The sequence below is a fragment of the Ixodes scapularis genome, unplaced genomic scaffold (genome assembly GCF_016920785.2).
Source record: "Ixodes scapularis isolate PalLabHiFi unplaced genomic scaffold, ASM1692078v2 ptg001217l_1___fragment_2___debris__unscaffolded, whole genome shotgun sequence".
Lineage (NCBI taxonomy): Eukaryota > Metazoa > Arthropoda > Arachnida > Ixodida > Ixodidae > Ixodes > Ixodes scapularis.
Window position 1 is genome coordinate 45,176 of NW_024610120.1, and position 23,052 is coordinate 68,227.

General features: G+C 40.5%; 2 protein-coding genes across 2 annotated transcripts in view; both read left to right on the top strand.

Moving 5' to 3' along the window:
• LOC121834492 (papilin-like) overlaps positions 1-2,415 on the top strand; it is a gene marked incomplete at its 5' end in the record, with an annotated part of 46,645 nt that extends 44,230 nt beyond the window's left edge. Inside the window, one exon of the mRNA XM_042288184.1 lies at positions 2,363-2,415. Coding sequence (XP_042144118.1) covers positions 2,363-2,415 — 53 coding nt within the window. The remainder of the gene's footprint in view (positions 1-2,362) is intronic.
• Positions 2,416-2,570: 155 nt separating this feature from the next.
• Positions 2,571-23,052, top strand: part of LOC121834491 (carboxypeptidase inhibitor SmCI-like) — a 44,301-nt gene continuing 23,819 nt past the window's right edge. The window contains exons 1-3 of the mRNA XM_042288183.1: positions 2,571-2,796; positions 15,414-15,581; positions 18,718-18,879. Coding sequence (XP_042144117.1) covers positions 2,571-2,796; positions 15,414-15,581; positions 18,718-18,879 — 556 coding nt within the window. The remainder of the gene's footprint in view (positions 2,797-15,413; positions 15,582-18,717; positions 18,880-23,052) is intronic.

Consider the following 23,052-nt stretch of genomic DNA (forward strand, 5'->3'; position numbering starts at 1 on the left):
TGGGGATTATGCTGTAAGGCATTCTATCGGACATTCACACTTGTATCAAGTGCGTTAAAACACAGAGCTATGTATGGGGATTATGCTGTAAGGCATTCTATTGGACATTCACACTTGTATCAAGTGCGTTAAAACACAGAGCTATGCATGGGGATTATGCTGTAAGGCATTCTATCGGACATTCACACTTGTATCAAGTGCGTTAAAATACAGAGCTATGTATGGGGATTATGCTGTAAGGCATTCTATTGGACATTCAAACTTGTATCAAGTGCGTTAAAACACACAGCTATGTATGTGGATTATGCTGTAAGGCATTCTATCGGACATTCACACTTGTATCAAGTGCGTTAAAACACAGAGCTATGTATGGGGATTATGCTGTAAGGCATTCTATCGGACATTCACACTTGTATCAAGTGCGTTAAAACACAGAGCTATGTATGGGGATTATGCTGTAAGGCATTCTATCGGACATTCACACATGTATCAAGTGCGTTAAAACACAGAGCTATGTATGGGGATTATGCTGTAAGGCATTCTATCGGACATTCACACTTGTATCAAGTGCGTTAAAACACAGAGCTACGTATGGGGATTATGCTGTAAGGCATTCTATCGGACATTCACACTTGTATCAAGTGCGTTAAAACACAGAGCTATGTATGGGGATTATGCTGTAAGGCATTCTATTGGACATTCAAACTTGTATCAAGTGCGTTAAAACACAGAGCAATGTATGGGGATTATGCTGTAAGGCATTCTATCGGACATTCACACTTGTATCAAGTGCGTTAAAACACAGGGCTATGTATGTGGATTATGCTGTAAGGCATTCTATCGGACATTCACACTTGTATCAAGTGCGTTAAAACACAGAGCTATGTATGGGGATTATGCTGTAAGGCATTCTATCGGACATTCACACTTGTATCAAGTGCGTTAAAACACAGAGCTATGTATGGGGATTATGCTGTAAGGCATTCTATCGGACATTCACACTTGTATCAAGTGCGTTAAAACACAGAGCTATGTATGGGGATTATGTTGTAAGGCATTCTATTGGACATTCAAACTTGTATCAAGTGCGTTAAAACACAGAGCTATGTATGGGGATTATACTGTAAGGCATTCTATCGGACATTCACACTTGTATCAAGTGCGTTAAAACACAGAGCTATGTATGGGGATAATGCTGTAAGGCATTCTATTGGACATTCAAACTTGTATCAAGTGCGTTAAAACACAGAGCTATGTATGGGGATTATGCTGTAAGGCATTCTATCGGACATTCACACTTGTATCAAGTGCGTTAAAACACAGAGCTATGTATGTGGATTATGCTGTAAGGCATTCTATCGGACATTCACACTTGTATCAAGTGCGTTAAAACACAGAGCTATGTATGGGGATTATGCTGTAAGGCATTCTATCGGACATTCACACTTGTATAAAGTGCGTTAAAACACAGAGCTATGTATGGGGATTATGCTGTAAGGCATTCTATCGGACATTCACACTTGTATCAAGTGCGTTAAAACACAGAGCTATGTATGGGGATTATGCTGTAAGGCATTCTATCGGACATTCACACTTGTATCAAGTGCGTTAAAACACAGAGCTATGTATGGGGATTATGCTGTAAGGCATTCTATCGGACATTCACACTTGTATCAAGTGCGTTAAAACACAGAGCTATGTAGGGGGATTATGCTGTAAGGCATTCTATCGGACATTCACACTTGTATCAAGTGCGTTAAAACACAGAGCTATGTATGGGGATTATGTTGTAAGGCATTCTATCGGACATTCACACTTGTATCAAGTGCGTTCAAACACAGAGCTATGTATGGGGATTATGCTGCCATCACACGTCTCGCAGAAGTTCCGAAGAGGCAGATGAACGCAAATTAACGTTATTATTCCTGCCGGCCGGTAGCTTGGGCAAACCTATCCTACCCATATGCCATGGGCGTGTACACTACTGCTGTCGAATGAATTAGAGTAATGCCAACCTCTGACTTCCATATATGTATTGGGAATATTTCCAACGTAAAATAAATACTGCGCCTAATACAGCCACTGCCATGAGGTTCCTTTTTTGGCGTAGTAGATGGCTATTGATTTTTGTCGTTGGGTTGGTTATAGTCCTGTACAGGATACAAGGGGAGGTTAATGTCATAAAACAATTTGCTGACGCGACGGGTGCAGTTAAACTTTTGAACCAGCACTGGACCAAATGCATGACATTCCTTGACTTCAGATATTTCTCAGCTTGATCCGCAAATTTTATTACCCGTAAAAAAGTATTTACTGTAGATCGCCTTTACTCCCGAAACGCTCAAAGCCACTCTTTTTGCAGCTTTCAAGCTCCACGCTGAACATTTGTCCGCACGCTTACGTGTGGTGCAGTAGGCACAAAAATATTTCGAAACTGCATCCAAAAACAACTATGTTCTGTAATAAAAAAAAAAATCGTATCGACGTGGATGATACTTAATTTTTGTAAATTTAAGCCTGAAATAAAATAAAAAAGTATTGACCTATAAACCTCTATAAGGCTATTCTAAATGTCCCGTAGTCCGCACCGTCTCCTATGTTCAACTAACTCACAACTCCGGTCCCTGCAAATAGATGTTTGCAGTTTGCCGCTTGTCGAAGGAAGCTGCAACGAAGACATTCCTCGGTACTTCTTCAACACCACTTCGTCCCGTTGCGACGTGTTCCAATACAAGGGATGCACAGGTAACGACAACAACTTCGAGACACACGAGGACTGCCTCGCAGAGTGTGAAGGTGAGTGTCATCTACCGGGGAAGCGCCAGTGTCTTGAGGTATTTGTCTTACTACACAAGACGTTCGTCCTGGGCAATTTTACTTCATGGGGAGGTTTGACTATTACATCGGTTTGGTTTACATTCTGAAAACCGTGACATAAAGCAGTAGACGAAACGCTGTCACCTGAACTCTACACACTAAGTAATGCCTGGACGTCTACTTACCCGCAAAACACTCAGAGAGAAAATCTCTGCGATCTACGAATTCAGCTCAGCGAATAATGAGGCGGAACATCCGTTTAGACCTAAAATGAAGCCTGTGCTGTGGCATTACGCAGTGCGAAGCGTCATGCTTGCATTGCGTAATGCCACAGCATAGACTTAATCTTGAGGTCTAAACAGATGTTCCGCCTCACCATTCCCTGAGCTGATTTCGTAGATTGCAGAGATTGGCGCTTCAAGGGTGTAAGTCGACGCGCAGGCATTTCTTACAGTGTATAGACCTCTTTTTTACATACGCAGGAAGGAGGCGCAATTGGCCACTTACGTCCCCGCGAACTTACGGTCAAATAAGAGTACAAATATCATAACAACGCGTCTTGTATTGTTCATGAAATATTTTATGACCACTTCTCCAGGTGATTAGCTAAAGGACCGGCGAACGAGATATTCGTTGGAGATTTTTTATTACTTGCGTAAGACGATCAATCCCCCAATGTGTTTAATAGTACAACCTAAGGGCCTTGCTAAACGTTGTCATGTTGTGCTATTAACGATACTTTGTGATTTACGGAGAATTTCCGCATTGTTGCACTATAGATGTCACAGACGTACACATCAATTTAGTTACTCCGCTAAACTTTGCGGGGAATCGAATTGGTGTATAGGTCTGTCATGCCCTATAATGTACTGAATTAGGGTGCCGATGTGGGGTAGTTGGTCCATGCAATCAAAAGGAAAACAGCGCGCAAAATAAAGGAGAAAGTACAAGTGCACACAGGACAGGCTCTGACTCTCAACTGAATCTTTTGTAAAAAACGAAATCAGCAGTACCGAACACATTCCGGGGTGGCCAATCAACACGTGTTTAAAAATGAAATCTCCTTGCTGTGTAAATTCAGCGACGTCTGACGGACGCATTTCGTGCCTTCCCTTTTTATTGCGTAGGCTTCCGAAGTTTTCCTCGTCATTCGGTCTCTGCCCATGCCAATAATCACTACTTTTTTGAAGATGGGTTGACACCCACACCTTGCACAATGAAGGCACAAGCGCCCCCCCCCCCTCTCCCCCCCCCCCCCCCCCCCCCCCACATACTTTCACTTCTGACAGTAACGACAAAGCATGCTCCCGCAATCTGCTTTGTTCCTGTTTTTTGCGCGCTGTTTTCCCTTTTGCCCATAATCAAACGCGCACAGTGTTTCATTCTAAGACATAGGCACCCGCTCCGATCCCGTTCCCGCATATAGCAATTACGCCGACGCCGACGGCAAAGGCGACGCAGACGCCGACAACCACACCGCTATATGCGGGAACGGGCGCCTAAGAGATGCGCTCTAAAAGATTTACTTTGGGGAACTTAAGAGGGTGGTCACCCTCCGCTCCCACCCTCCTAAATTCGCCCATGTCGTACCGACAGCTTCACACAACCGCGTGTCTCGGTCTTGTGGCTACAGCTCTTCATTCCGTTCGGCTTTTCGTACCTTGACGAATGCATCAATTGTGTGTCTATGGCAACTCTTCGGTGTATTTCTGGCTTTTTTTTTTTGTAGATATCCGAAACTAGAAATTTAGGTTTACAACCTAAGTTTCTTGGAAGGAAACAAAATCCTAGAAGTGCAATTTACAAATTTTGATTTTTTTATGACAAATGCCGGACTCGGTAGGAAGCTGCAATAATATTTACGTAAGGACGCAGCGTATAACTAAATAACAAATTACACTATCTGTCTAATGAATGCAAAACTCAGATATTTAAAGCGTATTACACGTCTCTCAAATTATGCTCGAAGCGTGCTTTTTCTTTCACAAAAGTGAAGGAGCATAATGCTCTTGATGTATTGCTTGTTCTGAAGGGATGCCTGCTTTCTCTGTTTGCATTAATTTTGAATCTACGTGTGCAAGTTATCGAGCAGGAATGAATAGGTTGATGAAAATAAGCTCAGACCAGGGTGTAAGATAGGCAGTTGGGGAAACGGCCCATAGAAGCCTACCGCAGCGCCGTGACCAGATTGTGTACTTGTCTGCTTGCGAGCACCCCCGATTTGCGACAGAGGGCGCTGCGGCGAGAGGAAAAAAATTGGAATCGGGTTTGCATGGAACTTTGTGGAAGAGTGCGCAAAATAAGCCGAGAGCACAACAGTCCTCTATTGAAAATCCACGAGAAACCATCTCCGTCAATTTAGCCGGTCGCCACCGGTCGCCCACCCGGAGTGAGAGTTCGCAGTGCTCCACATAGATGGCGCCACAGAAAAAGAGAAAACCGACGGGAACACAATCCGGTCGCTCATTTGGCTCTCGTTTCCCCACCTGTCTCTTTTACACCCTGGTTCCCTGGGTTCAATTGTCACCTTGTTATGATGACGGCCTCTGCTCGGTCAGAGTAACCGCTAGTTTTCATAAGAAGCTCACGCTCCCAAATTAGTGTAAATCGAAAACAGTTGTTTTTGATGATGGAGCTAAAGATGCTGTGCAAAATAGATTATAAACGTGCCTTTCATTAGGTGCTTCGAAATAATCGTAACGTAAACATAATTTTATTTGTTTGTTTAAAATATGTATCTAAATGTGTTCGTCGTTATAACTCTCTTCTAACAATTTAGGCTATCGCGCTGTCGATTTATTTATAGATTATTTTAAGCCGTGCTGGATTTTATATTTATGTCAATGATGTGATTCAGTGAGTTCCTCTAAATATCGACATCAATTGTGTTTGGTCTTTTTCAGTGCCGTGGCACTAAGACTCATCACCTTGTATATTTAGAGGTATTTTTTACGGAAATATGTATTTCTGAGGTCTAGTTTAGTCATAGAGATAATCGAAGCTGGCAACATGAAAATGTTATGATTCATTCTCTCGAACAAGAGAAACAGATTATATAGGAAACGCTAACGCACTATCCTTGTAATCGTAATAAGCAGTAATAACGTGGGTCCTGCGCACATGATATCGATGCCGCTTTCTGGAATCTGCTCGCATCACTTAATAAATTCCTGCATTAAGTTCGCATCCAATGGCAAGCAGAGTGCGCTAATTATTGCAAGAGGTAATCGTTGCATAGAGTATCAAGAAACAGTGTAGGGACACTAAAGACCACGCTTACAAGACGGGCAACTCGTTTTACCGTATGCATATCCTATTACGCGGACATGGTGCAGCTTTGCTTCATAAAACAATCGATCTGTTCCTAAAACGAAAACGGGCAAATTCTCGGCATTGTAGGGCAAATCTTGCTGTTCAACATCAAGGGTTGGCGCGTTACTTCAATTAACAACGGCATCCAAATAAACGCGCGATCGGGTGTGCGGCACAATTTTAGAAGAAGCTGGCTCGTCTCAGTGGCCGAGTTCTGGGGACTTTCGGGAAGAAGTCCGGAAACTTCGAAACTTGTGATCTCATACCAGCCGCCGCAATGAAGCGTCTCACTAATCTTTGTTCGCGGTCGCTTATACCCCCAGTGCCATAGAACTTTGTAGAAACAAGGCAGATCGCCACAAATGCATTTGAAACTTATCTACCGTTTTTTGTCAAAAATTACAGGATACGGAGGATGGTTAGCTTGCATTTTTACTTTGATTAGAACATTGTGTTATGAAAGATGCTAGTTTTTTTTTTTTTTCTCTTGGTTAAAGGTTTGTTAGGTAGATTTTCAAACTTGCTACTTTGTGTATATTAGTTTTTTTTTATGTTCCCTACGGTTGCCTTGTGCCCAGACGCGTAACGAAACTTCTAAGGCTATATTTTGAATTACAACCATGCTTAATTTCAGTTCAAACTGTGAGAAGGTAGATTAGACGTCCAAACGACTCCGTATAAACACAAAACCATTTTTGTCTGCGAAAACGTATGCGCTCATGGTTCCTTAAATATCATATTATCGTTATATGAATCGGAGTTTAACTACTTCATAAAACGTCGTGTAATGTTTACCTATTGAGTCCCTTGAAGTTGCGAGATCAACATATTTTGCAATGGTTTTCCTTTTGCCCGCAGGCTATTAAAGTGCCAAATAATATATCTGATATGACATTCTTTGCTGAAAACCGAAGGCGTGGTCATAATGCTCTGATTTACATCCCATTTCTGCGCTACACAACTCAGTATTACGCACGTGGCTGTTCATTGCTCCACCACGGGTGTTCTTCAGTCATTTAGAGAGAACACAGTATAAGCTGCTCTCAGATGCTAAGAATGTGGTTTTGAAACCCGGACTCGAGCACCGTAGTGTGTCCTGTGTTCTTTAATTTTCTTTTCACAACAGCGGTGTGTTAATCAACGGTACCATCCAGCTTTACACTTTGGAAGAGCCTGCAGATTAACATCATCTGAAAGCCGAACATGAGGATAACAAAAAGCAGAGACTATAGAGACCAACACAGCTGCACGTTTGACATAGTGGTTGTTACTTGATAAAAAAAAACCTCACGTGGACTGGCTGGCGTTTGTAAATTCCACGTTATTAATGATTTGAATGTCCCCCAAGTGGAAGTGGAAGTTTGAGCGTGAGCCATGAAGCTGACAGATATGGTTAGTTACGCGGCCCTAACAGCCTGCTTGTTTTGGTGAGGCCCTCTAAAGCTCAAAGTAGTCGTGCCCTTAATCTGGTACTTTGGAACGAAACTATCTAAAAAAAATTTTTATTTACAAAAAAAAAAAATTGCTTCGCTGTCAGGCATCATTCCAGAGATTCGGTATAAAAAAGCGTTCTTCACACATACCTCAAGAACCTTTAACGTAAACACTGTCTATTAACGCAGGCAGTACAATAGAAGGTCTTATCTAGAAAGCTACTAAGATATATATTGTATTTTCTAGTATTCAAAGCCAGAAAATTAAAATAATATTCATCAAACACAGTTTCCAGAATTCGTCAGGAACACATCCCCTGGCAATCTATGCCGCTCATCAATTGTCCTTGGGAACGAGGAATAAACGAAAACATTATTGTAAAAAGAGTACTGTCGGATTTTGTTTGGGTGGTCAGCTTTTCCAAACATGTGAAAGGGTTTGTGTAAAAGGGCTGGGCGTCGATTAAAAATTTTAACCCGATTAATCGCCTGCCTTTAATCGATTAATTAATCGATTAATCGGTTGCGTTAATTTTTTATATATAATATATTAAAAAGAATGGGAAACAACTCGTCTTGCCTTTAAAGACATTTTAGTGCCTGTTACAAGGCGCAAAGGACATTTAGCATTGAGGATACATAAAGTTCAACGATTCAAAGACACATATTTTTGCTCCAACTCCGAAGACAAAACGTATGTCCACATTCTCCGACAGGAAGACAAGAAGTCAGAGCTTGGGCGACGCTCTCTTCTTTTTTTCAGAGAAAAGAACCTCGATGAGAAGGCGTTGATTGTTGTCTGCGTTTTGGCCGATGGTCCTTGCTGCAGCCGAGTACATGGGCGCTTCGCCCGTAGGTGATACTGAAGCGAATTTACGCTTCCACTGTACGAAAACGGCTTTTTGCAGATGATGCAGTGGACTTCCTTCGAGTTAAAAACTTCACCGCTGGAGTTTACTTTCAACTCAAACTTTGCAGCGATATTGCCTTTCATACTCGTGAACTCGTTCATTTTTACGTGCCGAATACTGGAACAAGTGACCATGGCGTTGTTAGCTTCCCAGCTCTTATTCCTGCTTGTTCGTCTTGCCTGGGCAGGATGTGTAATATATCCTCAACACGTGAAGTTTCGCGGTCTCGGGGGGATCAATTGCGGGCCCGGCTTGTTCGTCTGGCCTCGGCAGAACTGTAATGTACATCCTCGAACACGTGACGCTTCGCGAGCGCGGGAATTGAACCTTGCTCATAGCACCTGGCTGGGAACGGACTTGTTTTGAGTATCGATTAAAAAACCGATTAACCGGTTAAAACGTTTGATCGCGATTAAAGCCTTAATCGATTAATCGGAAGGTTAATCGATCAATTGCCCAGCCCTAGTAAAAACGTCTTTTTATTAATTAATAGTTTATTTATATATATGACTTGAATATTTCAACCTGAATGTTTTTCTACGTTCGCTAAGTATCTTTCAATGCCGGATCTTTTTCAGGCGTGTGACATTGTATCTCAATTCATAATTATTTAACACGAATCTAGCACCTTGGTTTTGTAGTCCTTCAAGTGTATCTATTAAATAATGATTGCGGGGGGGGGGGGGGGGGGGCTTATACAACCGATGCGCATTCAATACATGGTAGCATACATGTTAAATATAAAGTTACCTTAAGCTTACTTGCACCGTGTCTAAAATTTCTACATATAAACAAGCGTGCGCAGAGCTTTTAGGGCAATAATACGACATGATTCTTCCAAGTTAATTCACCACCCAGCATAACGTTCAAGTATTTTACGTTTCAACAAACCTTTCATTAAAACTATATTTGCAATTCAGAAAGAAGGAACGGGATTTCTTTTCTTAGTAGATCACATGTGTATGCATTTTTCCACGCTTAAGTTCATCATCCAGTTCTCACGCCATACAGAAGTTTTGTCTCGGTCACTCTGTAAAATGCTAATATCATTGGAATCATTAATTGATCTATAATTTATAGTCATCTGCAAAAAGTGTACTATTCAATTGTATCTCCATTGCAATAGCACTCATATAAATAGGAACGAACAAAGGACCCAGAACAGATACCTGAAGGACACCTGAAGTTACTGTTACGTATTCACATTTTTGAACCATTGAATACAACACATTGCCTTCGTTCGCAAAATTAGTCCCTCAGCCAAGCTAATACATAACTGGCATGTGAAAGGGAACTAACTTCGTAAAATAACAAGTCATGCTTTACAAAGTCAAACACCCTTCTGAAATCTAAAACCTAACACTCTAGATCGTTTCCGGTATCAATTGCGCCAGAAAGAAAGGGAAAAACGTTTACCAGAACAATGCTATAGGATGCTCCAGTAGGAAAGCCGTGTTGATGTCGAATAAGAAAATTGGCAACGTTCAAGTCAAACATGAGGTCACTATAAATTACGTGTTTGATAAATTCGTAGCATTAGCTTGGTAAAAACAATAGGCCTATAACCGTTTACACAGTTTTTGACTCCTGATTTGTGTATATGCAATACATTTGCCATTTTCCAATCGAATGGAGGCTTTTGATTTTTAAGGATGTGTTATAAAGCAGGCATAAATAGCTTCCCAACTCATTGGAAAATATCTTCAATATCACTGGAAAACTTTTATCTGGTTCGGTCGATTTTTGCAGATTAAGTTCTCGTAATAGCAAAGCTATCTTATTTTAGGTTATTTATATTGGTAACATACCACGCTGCATCTCCGCTTGCGCGTTTAGATAGTGACATAAGGAAGTGGGAATAGAAAAAAACATTCGAAATACTCATTGAGACTCGTAGAATTTCTTTGTTCATCTGCGATAAAATTCTTCAGGATATATGAAACTTCTATAGAATTGCCATGACCGACATGTTTTGAGTGGTGATGCTATTTTAAGCCTGATTTAGTGATATTACATTCCTAAAAAGCATTTGCAATCAAGTTGAACAAAACGGAATGCTATATCTTTTTGAAACTAATTCATTAAAATTATTGAATGACAAAAAGCAACAAACATAACAACACTGCACAAAGCATATCTTGGTGAATGCAATTCTATAAACATTTATAAGTATAAATCAGTATAAGTAAATAAATAAATAAATAAAATAAGTAAATCAGTAAATAAGAATAAGTACAACTTGATAACTGCATCACAGTATGGATTTATAAAACACAAGTCGACTGAATCTGCCTTACTTGTTCTAAAAAAATTTATTTTACAAAGCTTTGAAAACAAAAATATGGTTATTTGAGTCTTTATAGATTTTACCAATGCGTTTGACTGCCCCAATCATAAAATTTTACTATCGAAATTAGATAACTATGAAATTCGAGGGCACGCTTTACTGCTAATAAAATCTTATCTGGAGCATCGAACGCAATATGTTTATATCAATGGGAATTCCTCCTATATAAAACCTATCCTTTCTGGTGTACCCCAGGGTAGTATATTGGGCCCCTTCCTCTTTAAGATATACGTGAATGACATAGTAAATATTAATGTAAGCGCAAAATTTGTAAACTATGCTGATGACATGAGCATACTGTTTTCTGCAGATAATACTGATCTGCTATTCAATATGGCAAATCTGTCACTCTGTAGGTTACAAACGTGGAGTCATAACAACACATGAAAAATAAATGTGAATAAAACCAAAGCCACGCTTTTTCGTCCTAAAAATAAACTCGTTAACATTAATAAGGACTTCGTTTTGAATTCAACCAAAATCGAGATTGTGAATTGTTTTAAACTCTTAGGTGTCACCTTCTCTGAAAATATGGCGTGGGAAAGTCACATAAACTCTTTAATTCTAAAGCTATTCCAAACTGTGGGCATGTTAAATCGTCAACGTTATATTTTACCAACAAGCGTTAAATTATTAATATAAAATTCTCTATTTTATTCTCACTTAAATTATTGCCATTTAGTTTGGGGAACAACAACTTTATCAAATCTAGAAAAGTTACATGTATTGCAGAAAAAACCACTGTGGGCTATAGCTGCCGTCTCGTATGATTTTCACACAGCTGGCTTATTTCAGAAATTTCGCATCATAAACGTGCATACATTATGTGATTATAGGCTTAGCACAAGCCTTAAACTAGAGCAACTTAAAGACACAACAGATCTTGGACACTTATCAAAAAATGTTCATAGTTACCCTACCTGTGGTGCTGAATGTTGGGAGGTGGCTACACCAAGAACAAACTATGGCAAACAAATGCTTAAATACACTATCCCCAATCTGCTCAATTCGTGTATGACTAAAAGTATGGATTGGGATAAGTTATCCCTAAGAGAAGTAAAATCACCCTTTTTCTCCAGCAGCTAGAGGTACTTGCCTTTTTTCGTAATCTTTGTGCTTAGTGTTTGTATAATTTCTTTTCTCTGCTGTCCGTCATGCCTCAACCCAAAAAAAATCTAAAATTTTCGCTAAAATAATGTGATAGTGACAATCTTTGTACATTTTTTTCTCTTTATTACCGTTCTTCCTGGCTCTTTTGCTGCTTTCTGTAGGCGGTCAGGGACCCGTCAAGCTGTACCTGACAGCTTTTTTCCCTGATCGCCATCATCTTATGGTGTAAATAAACATTAATATTATTATGATATATTCTGAACACTTTTACGCTTATGACCCGTAAGGAGGACTAGTAAAATTACAAAGTTATTAATAACTCAGAATGTATTAAACATATCTGAAAACTAATTCCATCTTTCAAATCATCACTGAGAAATACATCGGTATACTAAATTTCAGCCAGCACAATAAATAAAAAAATAAAAAAGTTAAGGACCAGCATTTTCTTTTAAGAGAGGAGAAAGAAATATATCACCGTTCTTATTTGCTTGAAGAGTTTCCAGATTTCTTTAGAGATCATTGTTAATTTTGCATTTAATTCCTTGTAAGATTTTGAGTTGGAATATTTCATTGACGTTTTAAGTAGAGTAGAAACATTTTTCAAGCTCGCTTTGTTAAGTGTTCCCCTTATTTTTAAACCGAAGGTGCGTTCTTCGTTTTCCTTTAGTAATAATACTCAATATATTTGCTACCCAAGGTTTGCTTTCAGTTTTCTAAGAGTGCACTGCGGAGGGAATATATTTCTCAACGAGTCTGTAAAGTTTTCCTCCAAAGTGAACCAATGCAGGTCATATCTGACTGCATTAATAACGAAAAAACTGGATAGTTCTCTTCTTATATCTTCCTGTAACAAAGTAAAACGCTTTCCTTTTCTGACACTTGGTTTCTATATCTTTGGATAGACTAATGTCGCTGTCACACTCGTATGATCAGAAATTTCAGGTAACACACAGACATCGTCCACTGCTACCGGCAAGTAGCCTAACAACAAGCATAATATGTTCATGAACCACGTTCCCTCGGTGACGTACTCTGTTAATTCGAACAGCTCTACGATTGTTTGAAGTTTAGTGTGAAGCGAGCTTCCTGAGGACACCTTTCCAAGTTAAATATGGGAGATTAAAATCATTTCTCAAGACAACACCCTCTAATGGCCGCAAATAGTGAATCCGTTAGTTCTTTCAAACCCTTGCCGCTTTTATTTGGCGGACATTATGAACAACTACCGAAAAAAGGGTTGATAATGCAGCAGTGTGTGCCTTTTTTTCTCCCCTTCTCTGTTTTCCCCCTCTACCTTCAGCTGGAAACCTTCAGAAAAATGTTTTCCATTTAAGCTCATCTGTCACAACACTTCGTCTATGTTGCCTTTTGTGGTGGTCATAGGGCCACTGGGAATAGGCTTTTCAGCTAGAATGAAGACACCTCCGACTTGAAAATTTATATCCTTTCTGTAAACTACATAAGTATTATAAAGGCTTCGCTGGAACATACTGGCATCAAACCGTGACTCCGTACCTAGAACAAATGCAGGTGTAACCGTTTGCCATAAGCCTAAGAATGCGTAAACTTTATTTTTTATACTTCGGCAGTTTACAACCAGGACCACTCCAACGTCCGAGTTTCTCGTGGTCATACCTTGTTTGTGTGCCCTTTGTTTATCACGAGTAATTGTTTTAATAAAGTGCGCAGAGCAACCTGCAGAGTCATTTGCCTTTATATAACTTTATTTGCCAGATGACAATCCTGACGCCAAGACTTTTTCAGTAAGTTCTCTGGATTGTCTTGCGTCGACCTCAAGCACGCTGTCAGTCTCATAATCAAACATAAAGCATTTTTCTTTAAGATCTGCTCGGTCAATTCTTAACCTTAATAGTAAGATTTTTGTTTTCGTTACCTCGACGAGCTTTCTTCTTGCCAAATGAAGTGGCTTAGAAAAGTCCTCGCTAACAGCGAAGCTGCTGTTGTTATGCTTGTAACCGGACTATTTTACCGATCCCCTCTGCTTGAAAGGCAGAACTTCACGGAAATTTATATTTTTATTAGCGTTGCATTGATAGGGCGCACTTCTGAGATGCGCCTTATCAATTGCCTGAAGGTCTAAATTTATTCCCATTTTTTTCATCACAAAGTCTGACGACACGGGATTCTGTCTCTGCCCACGTTCCCTAATCTTTATCCCCTAACCCAAAGCACAACATGTTCGATCTCCGTGAACGGTTTTCTGCATCATTTCTTGCGAGATTTCGGAACTGCAAGTTCAGCATGCGCCGTTTCTTATCTGGCATGGTTTGTTTGTTTGTATGTTGTTTTTTTTGCGCTATTCGTGAGCCCGACTTTGAAGCTAGAAGTTCCTTTTCAAGCGTGCACACTCCTTCTGTCGATTCAGATACTGTTCTGTCTTTAATAGTACGCTCCTCAGAAAGTGTCTTCATTTTCTGGGACAGTTCGAGACTTCAGATGTGTAACAGTTGCCCGAAGCAGTTTACAAATGCATTTTAATCTATAATAGTTGTACCTGGAGTTTTATTGACATCCCCACAAAGCATTTAAAAAACCTATCAAACGCTTCAAAACTGCTTTTTGGGCAAGGCAGCACTACCAGAAATAAGTTAGTGCTCTTTACAGAGAAGTACTGCTTTGCACCAACCTGAATAGCAAAGAGGAACGGCGTGTTGGGCGACTTAGGGGGGGCAGCGCAGCCGTGCCCATGCAAAGCACTCAGAGGTGATATAGCCAACTACACTTCGTTTCACCTTAAGTTCAGACGGGGCCGACACTACGAGCGGACGGTGCAAATCAGACAGCGTCAAAAGTATACAATCATAGTATTCGTCATGCTTGTTAACGTGCTTTATCATCGATGATCCCAGAAAGCAAAAAAATACTTAGTGACTTGCGATTTCGACGCTACTTGATTGGTATGATACCTTGTAGCATCCGGTGCGTCTGGACTTAAGCCGAATCAATGTATGACTGCAAATTGCTAAAATTTCTCCGTCTTACTAAAATTGCGTATTTATTCGCTAATAGTTCCTTCCACATAAACAGAATATGAGAAATGCGCATTTTGTTTTTGATTTCCCGAAAATTTATATTTATTCATGCGTGTACACGGATATATGATCTGCGTCTATATCAACAAAATTTCTAGACTGGTTGCATAAATAATGACAAGAATAATGCAATATTAAACCGCTGAAAATTTACATAGACGTTTATTCTACTTTTGGCAAACATTTAAATAGCCTTAAGCGTCGATTTTTGACTTTTTGAATAGCAAGAATCAGGAACTTTATATGTGAAACTCGCGTGAGATCACAATATTTACTCACATACAGGACATAAACGAAGACATAAAATGAATTGTATGTCTTTAAAAAAAAGACGTTTTGCTGTAAACATATCTATTGTAGCAGCTAAACGTTCCAATAAAACTGTATTCGGTATCACAACATGAATGAATACTCAATGTGTTTTCAGATCTATGCCACATGCCCAAGGATCCAGGAGCCTGCACAACTGACAAAGCTCTCGAAAGCTTCTACTACAACTCCCAAACGGGTCGCTGTGAGGACTTTGAGTATAGTGGATGTGGAGGGAATGACAACAGGTTCGAAGACATCGACTCATGTAGAACACGATGTGAAGGCATGTATTGTATTTACTCGGATGTAAAACTAGTTCTTTTCCCAAAAAATTTGCGCTATAAAGCCACCCTCACATTATAATTGGATGGCCCCCAAATTAACCTCATATGTCTAATGAAGTGTTCAGCCTCATGCTGGCAGAATAAACCTAATAATTCTTGAAATTAGATCCATAGAAGCTATTTACTTTTTTATACAAAATCTATTAACGAGTTGTGTAGTATACAAATACCTATATCAAAATAGGCACAGTATAGTTAATAAAATAGCTATGTAACATAAATTTTGAAACATACTTTAGGTCTAGAACCAAACACATCAAAACCAGTTCTTTGCGCAAGTCTCGTGCGCTCTAAAAAATGGGTGTCGTCGTACACCCTTTTGTTCCATATAAGGCACCTTTAAACTCAGTTCGAAGTACAGGGCACTATAGCGAACAAACGGTCCCAAATTTTACGAGGTGCTTGATAACGGTGAGCTATAACTTCTTAAAAAGCTAAAGTAGGTGTATCAAAGACCACACAAAGAAAACACTGAAAGTTTGCTATCAGACCGAAAAAACAAACTTTTTTTGTAGTTAGTAAGACGTACATTAGCTATTTTAATAAGTTGTACCAAACGACTGTCAAGCCTTTTGTAAAAGTTGGAATGGTCAGTTTGATATCAGTGCACTGTACGTCAAACTAAAGTTTTGGGATGTCTTACGGGTCAAAGGGTGTAAAAATACACCCTTTTTCCGAGAGCTTGTAGTTAGCCTCCTTAGGGTAACTCGACCAGCTCAACGGTTTCTATATTTTACCGCAATAACTTCTAGCTTTCTTTATTTTATTTTTTTTTGTCTCCTTGATTTTACGATGTTCGTTTTTGTTAAGAGTTCTAATCGAACGAAAAATTACCCTAATAGTACTTTATTATATATTGATTTGCATCGCGTTACTTTTGTGGCTTTAAATGGATGCTGAACCGAAATCTGGATTCCACAAAGCACGCGGCAAAAGCGTGCAACAGGATGCTACAAACACAAAAACATCTCTCATCCATCGATATCTCGAACGGATGACTGTATTTTTTTAAAAAAAAAAAAGGGAGGCGCATTTGACAGAAATGTTCACGTCATGTTTTTCCGAGAAGGAGAGGGAACAGCCTCGCGTCTTCTCCGCCTCGCCGCCTTGAGGGGGCGAAGCGAAGAGAGGAGTAAACGAGATATCTTCACGTAACGCGCACCGCCGGCCTCGTTCAATCTCGACCTCTTTTTCAAATAATACGGCCGCCCATTCGGAGATATCGCCTTACGAGTAGTGTTGTAGGGATTGTAGCGTCCCACCTATAGCTCCTACATTATTTTCTGAAATCCAAATTTCGATTCACCATCCCTTTAATGTTTTTCCCAGCAGGGCAATATGATAAGTTGCAGATTTGCACCTCGCGTTACAGACGTGGTTGTGCTGGAATCGAATAAGCACGGAAACTATATTATTAATACCCTTTAGAGTTAAATATGCATAGGGTACGCTTCGAAATAATTCGTTTTATTTGTAATTAAAACTTGCTAGGTACAAAGATGCAGAAACATTAGTAGAGTCAATAGAAAAATAGCTAAGACTAAGAGTTTTCATTAATTAAATTCAGTCCATTTATCTTACACTCCTTTTTTACAAATATCTAATAGCTTAATAACCTAGGCTTATACTATTTATAAGTGTCATTGACCATTTCCCTATATGCAAAGTGTGCCAAGAAACGCGGGCGAAATCGCTCCTGCCAAAAAGTACACATCGCACAGAAAAAAACGTTGGTGTCTTCACATAAGGGTTACTGCCCAAGCGAGCTGCTGAACGATCCTAGTAAAAAAAAAAAACTTGAGATCAGGAACAAAAAAAAAAAGAGAACAAACATAACACCGTCTCAAAACTCAGCTGAGTTTTGAGACGGTGTTGTGTAAGTCCCCTTTATTTGGTTCCTTGTCTCAAGGGTTTTTTTTTTTCACTCGATTTCATACTGGCCTCTGCCAAAGTGCCGATCTACGAAAATTAACAACATTATATGTGGTTTTAATTCGCTAAATTTTAATTTGTAGACTTATATGTATGGTTTCAATTAGAAACTTTCTGGTAATCGTCAAAAACCAATAAATCAGCGCACCCTACAAATGGGCAGCATTTCACAGGCACTTTTTTTAATCTTAGGAAAAAGAAATAATTATACACAATATTACATGGTTTACGTTTCGAGAAGGCTTGTTAATTTAGCAGATCCGCGCTTACAACCAAAACCCCAATTCTGTCTAAGAAGGACGTCCTCAATATTAGTGTACAATTAAGAATCAAAAGCATTGGTTACGCAAATATTAGTTCAAATTGCTACGACAACAGAAGCATGGAAGTGCGCTCATAGCCTAGAAGAACTTGTGCTTGCGGCTTGATGCCCTTACGTTTTGTAAATCTGCCCGTTTCAGCACGGGCTTGAATTATTTTAAAGAATGTTATGAGTGCATGAGCACTCGTCCAACCAATATTATTAGGTTACAGAAATATCTTAACTTGAGTTACTAAGGTTCCTTAACTGCGCTGTGCGCAGTAAACTGTTCCAAAAGTTGTGTCTACCACACCATACTCCCTGAATTCGGTTTAGTGTCAATCAGACAATGTGTATTCTACTAGAATTTAGAGATGCCGAAACTTGTTTGTATTAGTACCAACGTTAGGAATAGTAACAAAATGACAGTGAAAAATAATTACGCTGAGAGGGCGCTCAAGCTGCCAGCCGTGTTCGTTTCTTCTTTTTTATATATCAGGTGATGTTAGCACAGTCGGAAAAACATATATTCTATTATTTGTGTCGCCGACTTCATTACTGCTAGCTTTATTTTCGCCTGGCATGAAAATTCGTCAGTCGTCAGTTTTTAAATTTACTAGAAAAAAATTTACTCCAGCTGCTGGGGGTTTTAACGTTTAAGGAGAGTTTGTTTTTAACTGATAATTTGTATGCCTTCAGTAGAAAACAATACTTCTGTTAACATTGGGCAATAGAGCAAAATTGTTCCACATAATGCTACATCGAGTCTCGGTTAGTCCACGAATATTTCTTCTTAATGATAAGGAAAGCGTTCAAACTATGATAGTTTGCTTTGGAACCAGATGTCTGTCATCAACCAAAGTATTCTGGACCATGCTACGCCTACCTGAGGCGGTTTTACTACAACAGCGAGACAGAGCGCTGCGAGCCCTTCATCTACGGAGGATGTATGGCCAACGGAAACAATTTCTACACCATGGACCAGTGCAACAGGCACTGTCGCGGTAAGCTCTCACTTCGTCTAGACAATTTAGCCTACTTTTTTCGTAATATTCGGGCACTCTGTTTATGCTCGTTTGATGCGCTCACGGCTGATATTGCAAAAGGATATACCTATACATAGCCTGACTATAACCATAGTATAACTACGCTGCAGGTATAACTGGTGTGTGTTAAAATGAGTGTAATTCTCGTAACCTTATAATGAAAAGTGCTATTAATTGGATTTATTTTGAAGTTCACAAATGTGTAGCTTGTCAAACGCCATAACGTGTTTTGGCATGATATACAGTACGTACAGCTGTAATACGGCCATCGGGATCAAAGACGGCACTGCATCCCATCCTGGGTATCCAGTATACAGTGTGGGGTATTATTTAAGTCGGATACTAAACAAAAATAAACAATGGAACTGAAGCATTCCTCCAATAACATTAGGGACTGCGGCGAACACAAGGGCGCGCGAGTTCAAAGAAACCATTGGTGGCCTGATTGACTAAAATTCGCTAATCATAACTGTTATATTTGGTTGACATACCTAAATTTATGATTTCCGGCCAGTCAGTAATATTGCCACATGCGTCGGCGAGCGAGTACGGGCGTGGCCGAATGGTTACCGCGCTAGGCTTTCGCGCGGAGGCCCAGGGTTCGATTCCGGGGAATTACGAGTCTTATTTATTCTTTCAGTTTAATGTTTGTTCTAGTGAATTCGAATACCCTGTCTCTTGTTCGAGGTCCGAATGTTCTTGCAGCCGAACGTTCTACGCCGGTTGGTCCAGAAGCCAACGCGTGTATACTGTCACGAATGTCAAATAATGAGGCGAAGAATAACTGAAAAAAACTAAACGTTTGATGAGGCGAACTTGTTCCCAAAATAAATTTAAAAAAAAAAAAAGTTTTTGTCGCAGGCGTCGATGTTGGCGAAGCAGCAGGATTGCTCGAGCGCTGGAGCGAGACTGACCGTGGCTGGCCACGCGGAGCGTCTTTTGTAGCCGCGTGGGTTTCTGGAACATTCGGCCTTGAACGTTCGGCGCGTTGAATATTCGGAACTCGATCAGACGAGAAGGTCCTCATACTCACGAAAACACCAAGCTGAAGGAATAAATAAAAGAACATTCCGCTCGCTGGAATCGAACCCAGACCCTCCGCGCGAGAGTCAAGCGCGGTAACCACTCGGTCACGCACGCGATTGAGCGGCGACGCACGTGGCAATGTAAGGGGCTCCGTGTGGCGAGCGGCAGTCAGTCTCGGCCCAGCGCTCGATCCTGCTATCTCGCTGACATCAACGATTGCGACGCTAAACTTATATTTTGTTTTGGGCACAAGTTCGCCCCATTAAACATTTAGTTTCTTCAGTTATTCGCCGCGTCCTCACCCAACCAAACCGACGACGAAGTCGTCACGTGCCGACGCGCGTGGCGGAGATGAGGCGGTGAATAACTGAAGAAACTAAACGTTTAATGGGACGTTCTTGTGCAAAACAAAAAAGGTTTAGCGTAGCACGCGTCGATGTTGGCGAAATAGCAGGATCGAGCGCTGGGGCGAGACTGACTGCGGCTCGCCACGCGGAGCCTCTCATGTACATACATCGGCTTCTGGAACAAATTGAACAGAAGGTTCGGCGGCTAGAACATTCGAACCTCGAACAAGACATGGGGTTCTCGAATTTACCAGAAAATTAAACTCAAAGAATAATTAAGAGACGTGTAGCTCCCATGAATCGAACCCTGGACCTCCGCGCGGAAGCCAAGCACGGTAACCATTAGGCCACGCACGCGCTCACTCGCAGACGGGCGTGGCAATATAGGCCAGATGAGTCGCTAGATTTTAGAAAAAAATCCCCTTCGCACTCTAAGAAAAAAAGGAGGAGAAAGGTAGCAACAGCGACTCTTCCTCCTTGTTGCGGACAAGTTGCCCAGAGAAGGGAGGAACGGAAGTTCAAATGAAAGGAGAAGGTCGAATTGCTGCTTGTTCAGTTGGCGCAGGGGTAAAGCATCGCGCTACTGACCAAGTGGTCAACGGTTCGATCCCCAGACCGATGTTTTTTTTTTTCGTAGTTTTTTTTTTTTTATTTACCGAAACACACCTAAACAAACCCAGACCGATGAAAGGAAAATTAAAGTCCTTATTATTCACCGAGACGTTTTCCTCCTTCTCCAGGCAGACCGGAGAAAGCTTTCGCACCCCCGACTCATCTTCTTTCGGTTTCGTTTTTCGAGCACATCGCGCACGTTGTTTAATAAATTAATGTTGAGTTCATTGAGCTTCAGCGGCAGCGAAGGCCGCCTGTAACTCCGTCTTCTAGTCTAAACGTGCAGAGCCTTTCGGTTGCATTGACGTTTTTACCACTAATTTTATCAAGCGAGCTGGCATGTAGCCGCTCAACTAACGTTGAGCGGCTACATGCAACGTTTCATTTATGACGAAACCCCAGCTCTTGAGTTACTACCACATCTCAGAGCCCCCTACTCGTCCCGCAGTCGTGGCCGAATGGTTAAGGCGATGAACTAGAAATTCACTGGGGTCTCCCCGCACAGGTTCAAATCCTGTCGACTGCGCAAACATTTTTTTTTCGTATTATGTGAGGACGGACGCCGTCCAGAGGGACGGACGGACGAACGGACAAGGCTATACCCTAAGGAGCTTCGCCCCTAAAACATCAAGGGCCTACGCTTTGAGTGCATTCTGCATTTGCCATATTAAAACACATGGCACCGAACGAATTTAACTTAAATGTTCGGACCCTCCAGCACAAATCTTGGAGGAATTATTTTGGGCACAAAAGAGCTGAAATCGGTGGTGGATTCCTGGCTTCAGAGTCACTGGAAATGTGTTTTTTTCCGTCGCATCCGGCTTGGTGGTGCATTAACGCGAATATGTAAAGAAGTGACGAATTGGTTGCATCCCTGCCTTTATTACAATCAGATAAAAACAATTATTGTTGCTCTTTACTTTGCTCGTACCCTGGGATCGTCGGAAAAGGCGGCGAACAAAGCAATATTCTTATAACAATGAACCTAGTTAATATTTATGGTGTAAGTGGGGCACACTTTGTAATGCAGCATTCATATTTAATTTGGATAATTTTGCAAACACGTTACTTGATATCATTCATTTTAAATATATTGACAGCGGGATGCCAATAAATCCCACGTCCCCGTGGCAACAATATGTTTCTGTTACACAAAGGTCAGATTTATTAAAGTAATGCGAGGATTTTACATTAGCCTATGCCGCTTGCCTTTCAGGACCTTGGTTGACAGTTTTAATATATAAAAAATAAAGCACGCCTCGCACACGAACTAAAAAAAAACACGCAACTTTCTACATCAGCATGAGCTCGAAATGAGCATCATTGCCATACCTTGAGCATAGGATGCACTATGCGTTGCGACCATGAGTAATTAAACAGCTAATAGAAAATTCAGTATTCTTTTTTTTTAAAGACGAAACTACGCTTTGAAATGTTTGTAAATATACACGACTACTAGAACACAAGCTCAAATAAAATTAGAGTTTTTTTTTTTTGGTGTACCTTTTTCTTTTAATTCTTACTCATTTCACAGCGTCTGGAATGTTTAGCTGTACCTACTGCCCTTAGACTGTGTCACACAAATAGCGCTAAGTTTGGCATTTCCTTAAATAACCCGGAAACTTACTGTTTGTGTTTATGAACACGACTCAGATATTAGAGACAAAGTTACTGTCAAGGATATATCCCATCCATGGACTCAACACTCAGCAAATATGTTAGTGTCTCTGTAGTGCGGCTTTGCGTCCATTAAAGCTAATTACCGAGGTATATTCAGATATAGAGGATTACAAGTTAGTGCTGTAATTACTAAAGGATTGCATCACTGTTGAGAAACAGAACCCGCCTATCTACTTTCTCGCAGAGAAAGATGAGCTTATTTCATTGTCATTTACAAAAGTTATTTAGGAACTGCGAGATCCACGACATGCTTGTTTTTAAAGGGGAACTCCGGGCGTTTTTCGAGCTGCCCAAACATGGCATTTTTTTGACTACTCGAACTTTTGTCTTCACGGTACGCTATTTATTTTCTTGAAATTAAAAATAGCAATTGAGAAAACCGTAACTCAAGCTGATGCCGAGACTAGCATTCAAATTTCCACGCGCTCTTTAGTGGTGTGACGTAACAAATGGTACAGACTTTCAG